This window comes from Xenopus laevis, chromosome 3L, assembly GCF_017654675.1.
Source record: "Xenopus laevis strain J_2021 chromosome 3L, Xenopus_laevis_v10.1, whole genome shotgun sequence".
NCBI lineage: Eukaryota > Metazoa > Chordata > Amphibia > Anura > Pipidae > Xenopus > Xenopus laevis.
Genome location: NC_054375.1, coordinates 66,723,211 through 66,732,605, shown reverse-complemented (window position 1 = coordinate 66,732,605; position 9,395 = coordinate 66,723,211). Strand labels below are relative to the sequence as shown.

At 41.9% G+C, this 9,395-nt stretch overlaps 1 protein-coding gene across 2 annotated transcripts in view; it reads left to right on the top strand.

The window, feature by feature from the left end:
* Window positions 1-1,724: 1,724 nt before the first annotated feature.
* Window positions 1,725-9,395, top strand: part of zfc3h1.L (zinc finger, C3H1-type containing L homeolog) — a 50,905-nt gene continuing 43,234 nt past the window's right edge. The window contains exons 1-6 of one of the 2 annotated variants that reach the window (XR_005966283.1): window positions 1,725-2,277; window positions 3,100-3,519; window positions 4,339-4,397; window positions 5,942-6,146; window positions 6,241-6,467; window positions 6,904-7,024. Coding sequence is in view for 1 of the 2 variants with exons in the window: in XM_018252470.2 (XP_018107959.1) it covers window positions 1,857-2,277; window positions 3,100-3,519; window positions 4,339-4,397; window positions 5,942-6,146; window positions 6,241-6,467; window positions 6,904-7,024 (1,453 nt within the window). In the remaining variant the exon portion in view is untranslated. The remainder of the gene's footprint in view (window positions 2,278-3,099; window positions 3,520-4,338; window positions 4,398-5,941; window positions 6,147-6,240; window positions 6,468-6,903; window positions 7,025-9,395) is intronic. The other variant, XM_018252470.2, reaches the window with a different exon arrangement.

Below are 9,395 nucleotides of genomic sequence, written 5' to 3'. Positions count from 1 at the left end.
TTCAATTAAAACCAGTTTAGCATTTTTTTCTTCTACTCTCTCCTTCCCCCTTTCTCCAGATAACATCTCATATACTTGAACTTGCTTTGTTTTCAATCACCATAACCCAGTTTGTCTCCACCATTAAATGTGCTCCCACATTGCTCTCTGTTCATCATTGTTCTAAGTTTGGCTGTAGGGTGGGTGCAGATACTACCTCTGCACTATCCGTGTGTTGCTTTAGGCATGATGTGGATTCTGGTCAGTGATTCAAGAAGCAGCATAACAAGTAAGCTCCTTGGAGTTTCTTCAATAAGTGAGCAGCTTCTACATGCTGCACAAAGTGAAGGATATTGTCACAAATAAGGATGATCAGTCGCAGAGAAATGACCCACAAGCAACTCAGCTGTCCCAAGATGTAGCAAGAAGCCTTCAGAGTATTTGATATGTATTTTTTCTACTATTTGCTATTAAATACATGGTTTAAATGAATTACAAATCATTGCATTGTTTTTATTTATATTTTGTTATAAGTTACTAGGGCCCCCCCTATGAACACAAGTGTTTAGTAGCCACATTTCTAACCACAGTCCTTGTGTGCACTATAGAAATGATGTGATACAAATTTCCAAAATTATTTTACTGAAAAGCAGGGTATAACTATAGAGGAAACAGACGCTGCTGCGTGGGGGAACATGGACCTATAAGCAGCTGGAATGTATGTTTATGGAAAATTCAGGTTCCCAAAGTCTAGGGGCCCAGTGATGTTGCTGTAGGGCCCAATATCTAGTCATTTTACTGATATCATGTAGCACAGAATCTGACCAGGCCTAGAACAACTGTCACTGATAGGGTCCCTGCTTGCAGCACTAGGGTCTGCAAAGAGTTTGTATGTTCAACTAAATTCCCAAAGGGGCTCCTACTCTGTCTTATGTCATGGCCCCATGCTGAGCTGTTCAGTGAGGTAGATGCATGTCTAGACTGGGAATCAAAATAGGCCCTGGTATTTCAAGTACACAGAGGCCCAAACAGGCACACAGACCCAATACCTAGTGACTGTTTTTGGCATCTTACAGCAGCCCCTCTGGCATTTGCCAGAGCCCACAGATTGCCAGTCTGGGCCTGGGTATATAGCTTCCTGTTTGTCCACATTCTTCCTGTCTTTAGCCTCCACTACCGTGCTCACCAACCAGACGCGTGCACACTCATGCTCCTGTTTGAGTTGACATCAGAGCAGGGTAGACTCTTGACAATGTACTGTCCACCCTACTGCCCTACTTTGCATTGGGCTCTCACATAAAGGGCAAACAGGGACCCCTTTAGGAATATGGGTCCCGTTAGGGTTGCCACCTTTTGAGATAAAAATGCCGGCCTTCCTATATATTTATCTTTTTTCCTTATTAATAACATTGGGATCAACCATCATTTTAACAGGCCAGGTGGCAACCCTAGTCCCATATAAGAGACAAATAAGAACACGCGACTGTTCTGCTCCAACAATGCGCAGCCCAGCAAATCAATAACTAAACTGATGCAATTCTGAAATCATTAGCTGTGTTCAACAGGGACTGTTACCTAACCTCTCATGGGGGGGTGGGTATAAATACTGATATGGTAAAAATAGATACACATCAAACTCGTTCTGACAATAAAATCCTGAATCTTCTTTAATCACACTCCTGGCTTTCTTCAATAACCTCAGAGGGCCAAATGATCACGTGACAAGGGTTTTGGCAAGGGAATTCCACGCTTCTCTAGGTTTAGTCCGTGACGTAAAACGAGCGACCAAATCTCGCGACACTAGTACAGAGTCTAAGAACAAACTGTACGAGAAGCGGTGCCTACAGTGTAGGCCTTAATTCGAGGGGTTGTTTGCCATGTCCGACCCCGTGCGACGAGCAAAGTCCCCCAGAGAGGAGGGAGAACTGGAGGACGGAGAAATAAGTGATGACAGCGTTAGACCCGACAGCCCTTTACCAGTCAGGCACAGACCGAGCATTGTTGGCTACTCTCACCAACACCGGCCCCGCCCGCAGAGGCTGCATCACGGCTATAGGCCCAAGGAGCAGTACCGGCCCCCGCTCCGTGCTCAACAGCAGCAGCAAGGAGACAGCAACCAAAGGCTTTCGTTTTGGGAACGCAGCCACGATACATTGGATCGTTTCCGCTCCCGGGGCTGGGCAGGTCGTGCCCGAGGTGGACGGTTCTGGCATGGGGGTTGGAGAGACAGAGTGGCCAAGCCTAGTGGGCAAAGGCCGAGTAGCAGTTCTGCCCGGGGAGATCCGTTTCCGAGAAAGCGTATCCTTCGTATAGTAGTAGCAGCGCAGTGGAGTTGTTCAAGAACATTGTTAAAGGAATTCAGAGTAAAAATAAAAACGAGTTTAATAATTTGCGAAATAAAACATCTTTCCAATATAGTTATGTAATGTATAAAGGCTGTATAAAGGCTGTTCTCCCTGTTCAATAACTGGGGGGCCAGCTGGTTAGATGCCAACAAATAATGAAGTGAATGGCTTTGTTTAAAGGGGAGCTAAAAACCTATGAAACACTCTTGCTAATACCGAACACAGTAATTGGGACTTTTGATGGAAAATCTATTCTAATTTTAAAGTCCATCATTTTTTAATTGTTTGCTTTTATAAAACACCAATTGTAACTTTTAAAACAATTAAATAATTTAACCTCTTATGCGTTTTTTAGCATGTGTGTTCCCTGGGCACTTTAAGCAGTGGACTGGTCCTTCAGACCTGTGTCACATTTGGTATCAGATATGTGTTAGATCTTGTCAATGCCAATAGAAAAAATGCATATATTTTTCTGTCTTTCAGTACAGATTTGGGTGCAAAAATACATCTTTTCCTGTTTCTGCACCAAATCTACCCCATGTGCATGCTAGCAGGTTGATCCTATGCCTGTGAGTGCATTCCCAAGACAGGGTGGACGGGAATGGAAATGGCCTTTTCTTCATTGGTGTATGTCCTTAAGATTTATAGGGTAGTTATTTGTTTACTAACATTTTGAAAAAACACATTTCTTCCTTGAATATAATCAGGGATTGCAGAACAGTGTAGTGGATGAAGTTCTATACATATCTAGCTGTTTTCTTAACAAATTTTTCAGCTAAAAGTACCGTAAGATCACCTAATAGGAAACCAGGTCATGTATCCAGAAATGAGAATGCTGGAGAGGAAAGCTTTGAGGATCTCTTACTAAAATACAAACAGATAAAACTTGAACTTGAATCAATTAAGAAAGATGAGACGCTAGCTTTGAGTTTAAAAGAAGACCATGTTAAAGGGCAGCACAATGTGATAGAAAACACTGTGGAGCTTCCAGTGCATGTAGAGAAAAGTACTGCTGGAAATTCCGAAGCCATAACTCCTAAAGATTATAAACCCCCAGCGAAAACTTATCAGGCCTTTGGAATCAAAGCTTTTGGGCAAAAACTGAAACCTGTTACGGAGCAAAAGAAACAAAAAGTTGTCGAAGAAGACACAGTTGAGACTGAAATCACAAATGATGTCACAAAACCCAATCAAGGTAGTTTTTTTTTTTCCACTTTGTAATGAGCACAGATAATAAATAATAATCCCTGCCTGTGTAACTTTTTGAAAGTTACTTTTATACTGCCATCTTGCCCCTCTCTCCCTTGTGAAGAATTTGGCTTGTGTGTTCCCAGTAGTGTAATGGCAATGGCATGGGGAAATTTGTTGCCCATGGTAAAAATCTTCTACAGTCGATGACAATTCTCCCAAAAAATATCCCATCCCCTTCACTAACCTAAGAATCAATGTACGTAATTATTTCAAATAGCAATATGCTTTAATTGCAGGAAAATGCAAAGATAGGCAGTTTCCCTCCAAGGGGATGGTATTTTCATGAGAGAGCCTTATCAAGATGATTTGAGTGTAATCCCTATGATAACAGTTAGTGTGATCATGAAAAGTCGTGACTGTATTAGTCTTGGCCATCTGTATTTTCATTGTGGCTAAACCAGACAACTACCATGAATGTGCCAAATGTGACCACACACCAATTCACCAACCCAAACAAACCAGCACTCTATTGAGAAACTCTGTGTGTAAACCCCTTTTTAGTAGTTGAGATAAGGAGCAGCTCATTATACAGATATTTTTCAGCAGACTGCTGACTTGTTTTGATTTCCCCCGAGTCACAAAATTGGCTTTCCGTTTCAGATTTTGCTCTGTGTAGTGCAAGAAATAACAAAAAACATACATATTTCCTAGTTAAAGCAATAGGCAAAATGTTTCTCAACAAGCCCCATTCATTGAACAGATGTTGAAGGGGGTATACTGTCCTTTTACGTCAATGAAAATGCTTTTCTGTTTCTCCTTTCAGATTCTTCTGCTGTGGAACTAACGGTTTCCTGTGAAAGCAACATTCCAAAAGAACCAAAGGTTTTAGACATAATCACCTTTGTTTCTTATTTTTTAATATTAATTGGAAAATAAAAATATCTTTGCATAAAACACATTATTGAGAAAAATTGAATTTTCCCAAGAGTAATGTTATTTACTTGTAGTGAATCATATGTTCAAGAAGGGGTGGTATTTTCGGGACATTTGTCACCTGCAGTAGTGCAGATTTTCCATGGGTGATAATACCCTGTCTACCATGGCCCTTAGAATTTCCCTATGCATAGCTCTTTTTCTTTAGTTTTTGGAGATTGTGCTCAGAATGCGGATATTCAAGATGCAGTTAAACTTTATATTGCTCCTCTACAAGGGCACATGCATTTAATATAGAACACTACTAATGCTTGCAGACATTGTATATCCCATTTCCTCAGATTTGCGCTCTTTAGATTTATAGTTTCTCTGCGTAGTATTGTGTTAATAGTTTTGAGCATGTGTAAAGGGTGATCTCTTAAGTTCCACCACTTCCCTCCAGTTATTTGCTGCAAGACGGTTTTTAAATTATTTTAAGTCCGCTCAGCACAGTAAAGGCATATTGTACCTTTGCAATTCTAAAAAAATACATGGTAAAATAACTGATCAGAATTAATATCTGCCCCTCTAACATTTACAAGACAAAACAACATCATGATTATTTACAAAATAGCTTAATTTTTCAAACTAGAATTCTGAACTAGAATTTTTTTTTAATTAAAATGCCTAAAGTAATTTAATATTTGGATGCCTCTGGCTGCATAACTGAGGCTGGTATGTTTGACAAGACCACACCTTCAGAGTAGTATATAGAACTTGAATTACAGGAAAGAACATTTTTAATCATGTTGAATATTCTGTTCATTCCAGGTAAAAATCTTTTGTCAATACCTGGTAGTACATGTATGGGATCTATTATCCGGAAACCCGTTATCCAGAAAGATGGATATCCTGAAGCTCCATTTTATCCAAAATGTTTAAAAATTATTTCCTTTTTCTTTGTAATAATAAAACAGTACCTTGTACTTGATCCCAACTAAAACATAATTAATCCTTATTGGAAGCAAATGCAGCCTATTGGTTTTATGTAATGCTTACATGATGTTCTAGTAGATCCAAATTACGGAAAGATCTTTTATCCAGGAAACCCCAGGTCCCGAGCGTTCTGGATAACAGGTCACATAGATGTATTGGAATTCTGTCACTTTAATAATTTTGTCAACTGTGACAATATTTCTTTAAGTGGGGTATTACCTTGACATCTGAAGCTGTCAAAGTTTGGCTCTCCAGTGACCTATGTCCCGATGTTCTGTTTACTGTTTGTTCTGTAGCTCTTTTTTTTTTTTTTTTTTTTTGTTTATGGCTGTTTTAATTTGCAATTAATTGTGTGATATGTTATATATATTTTGCAGCAGTGCAGCTGTGTTAACTTGGAGCTGAGCTCCATGAAGTATGCTGCTGTATAACTCAAAGCCATTGTTGATATGGATTATCCATATTACTTTAGTTTTCCCCTTGTTACCATGTAATACCACAAATATATTATTTTGCAGAAGCCTGTGGAGCAGGAGGAAGAGTTATCAGAGCTCCATTTAAGATTACTTGCTTTACAGTCTGCAAGTAAAAAATGGCAACAGAAAGAACAAGTGGTTATGAAAGAAAGCAAAGAGAAGCTTACAAAGCCCAAAACAGAAATTCAAAAAGATAAGAGTGTACCAAATTCTATAGCAAAGAAAATTAACAGTCCAGGTTATGCAGGTATGGAGAGCATATTTTCTACTGCATTCATATTGCAATACTGCTGTACAGACAAATTGCATATTTTTATACATTTTGAATCTTGCCTATAAAGCTAAACAGGAGATTCGAAGGCAGAAGACGAAAGCATGGAAAAAGTTGCAACAACAGAAAGATGAAGAGCGACGCAGAGTGGAAGAAGAGGAAAGAAAAAAGCAAGCTGAGGAAGAGGAACGTAAAAAGAGAGAAGAGGAGATTCGAAAGATTCGAGATTTGTCAAATCAAGAGGAACAGTATAACCGTTTCATGAAGCTTGTAGGAGGCAAAGCCCGACGTAGCAAGGTCAGCAATAGCCACACCTAAAATTACGAGTATACCAAAACAGGATTTAGCTAGACAGTAGTAGAATTGGGAGGCAATGAACAGAATGGAGATAATAGGGAGTAACAGTTAAAAATATGATTTAATGATATTAAAAACATGAATATTTTTAAATATCATTAATAATTAATTATGAATCAGTCACAATTAATTATTTTGAGGACAGGCCCCAACTAACAAAATATCTTCTACCAGTAATTGGGACATTTAACTTCCCTTTGGCTCCCTTTTGTTACCTGTGTTACTGCAGTTCACTTGGACTATTGCATTCATTTATACATGTGGCAGTGATTGGCAAGCTTTGGAGCTGCATATAAATGTATCTCAGCATTTCCGTACACATTTGCTGTATGTGTTTTTAACTAGCGTTTCAGAATTCATTCTTTTTTTCATTCAGTCTTTAGATAAAGACCAAAGGCGACCTGATAAACCATGTGCAGAGAGTGCTGGAGGAATCTACCAGTATGATAACTATGAGGAAGTTGCAATGGACACTGACAGCGAAACAAATTCCCCAGGTAAATTATTGCTTCTAAGTTTGTTAGCAAAAGGTTTTGAAGTCCAGCTGTATGAAAAAAGCCTGCCTGATCCTATCAAACTTATCAAATGTGTACAGGTGTACAGTTTGGGAGGCACAAACAGTACTTCGATATGAAAGGCATTTGAAAAACATTCAAAATAATATAATTTCTCTTGTCATCTCAGGGGGACATAGCGAACCACTGGGGTTAAGGATTAACTAAGGGGCGTGCCAGGGAGTCTGGCTTAACCTCGCGCAAAGCCAACCTATTCAGTTTTCAAGTGTCCTGCTTTCTAGGAGGATGCCTAGAGGGGCACAAGGGGGTTCCCCAGAAGCAGGGATACCTGTATTCCATTGGGGGGGCTCCCCTTCATGGGAAAACCTACTCGTCGCTGGCACTTCCTCAGAGCCACCAGCCCCCCTCTGGGCAGTCCACTTTTTGCAATCACTAGCATCACCGCAGAGCTTACCATGCATAGCGGACAACCTGGGCAAAGCCCTAGCCAAGCTGGGTCAGAAACCCAGTGCTAAACGCAAAAGAAACCAGAAACCTCTAAAGGGGATTATTCCAACCATACCCCCTCAAAGGGCTCCTCAGCTTGAGCGGACTCCTCTCAATTGGAGGGTGAGCTGCCGCCATCCGAGGTTTCCTTGGGGGAAGAGAATGATAATGAGGAGTTCAAGGGCCACGAGGTGCAGCATGAGTTTGAAGTCTTAAAAAACACTCACTCCGTGGATCAGCAATCGCAAACTGCTAGTTTATTCAAATGTAAACACAAGTCCTCAACAGCATTCCCATCACACGAACAGCTTCTCAATATCATACAGGAGGAAGGAAATTCGCCAGAACCGAAGCTTCAGGCTACACTACAATTATCCTACCCTTTCCCCAAGGACATGTTGACAAGTGGTCAATGCCCCAACGGTCAATGCGCCAGTATCCAGACTGTCCAAGACCACAGCCCTACCATTCACAGGCACTGCAGCGTTTAAGGACCCATCTGACAGACATCTCGAGGGGTTCTTTAGGGCATTATATTCATCGGCCGGATGTACCCTGCGCTCCGGATTGGCCTCCTCCTGGGTGTCCAGGGCCATACAAGCATGGTCCGAATCCCTGCTCGGAGACATCCAAGAGGGAGTCCCCAGATCGGTGCTATCAGTAGCAGCTCATAGAACACTATGACTTAAGAGTTGTGTAGCCGACCTCAGTTCAAAGAAGTTGCTAAATTCACTTCTTTCTCTGTCGTCTCAAGGGGGACACAGGGACAGATGGGGTTAAGCTCCACCCTCTAGGAGGCAGGACACTTAGATAATTTAAAAGAAAAGGGGCTTGCCAGTATAGTGGCTTAATTCGACACCAAACCATCCAGTTTTTAAGTATCCTGCGTCCAAGGAGGATGACAAATATTCAGCGGAAGAAAATGATCAGAATACTGACATATCGGGTGTTACCAGAATCAGGGTTACCTGTATTATGTTGGTGTACACCTCCTCCGCAGGACTGGGAGTATAGCCCCTGCTAAAAGGAAACACACTCTCTCTATACCCTGGTTGCTCCCCCCTATTGTAACCTCTCTTCTGTTCCCCGGGTCTCTTATCCCTCCACGGGTCCCCTGTCCCTTCTGCTGCACCGCACGCTTGGACTGACTATCAATCTGGGACTCCCGACAGCATTTCATCTATGCGCAAGTTCCCTCTTGCTGTTTAAACTAATGTGCGCCCTAGTACAAGGTTCTCCGGCGCTAGTGGGAAGGCACGTCATGCGTTGGAATGCATGACTTTCGCGCGTCTTACAGGAGACGGTTCTACAATCTCCGCCATCTTGGTTCCCACGCTCTTCTTTCCGCTGCCACAATCAGCCTAAGGGGGCACACGGAAAGGAGGCACAGCACCACTCCCCAGGGGGCAGGACTGCGTCCCTTCCTTAACAATCCTCAGCATGCAGAAGCGGGTTATAAACAGCAGGGAGATATGTTCAAAGGGGCTGTCCACCTCCTCTGCCTCAGGAGGTAATACCAATCCCACGACAGCTCAGTCTGGGACACCTCCCTCGGAGGCTACCCCACGAGAGAACACTCCTGGACCCTCCACAGAACCTCCGGCCCCCCTGTGGGCAATTCAGCTTTCCAAAGTGCCATGATGTGCAGCATGACATCGACCAAAATCATCAAGGGAGTGATGGACATACTTAAGGTTACTCCTTCGAACGGAGAAGTCTGTCTTCCAGCCTGTTTAAGAGAACACAAATCTTCCCTTTGCTTCCCATCAGTTGATCAGTATAATCCAGGAAGTGTGTTATTCTCCGGAACGAAAGTTTCAAGCCACTCGAAAATTTTCAAAATCCTATCCCTTCGCTAGGGATCAGG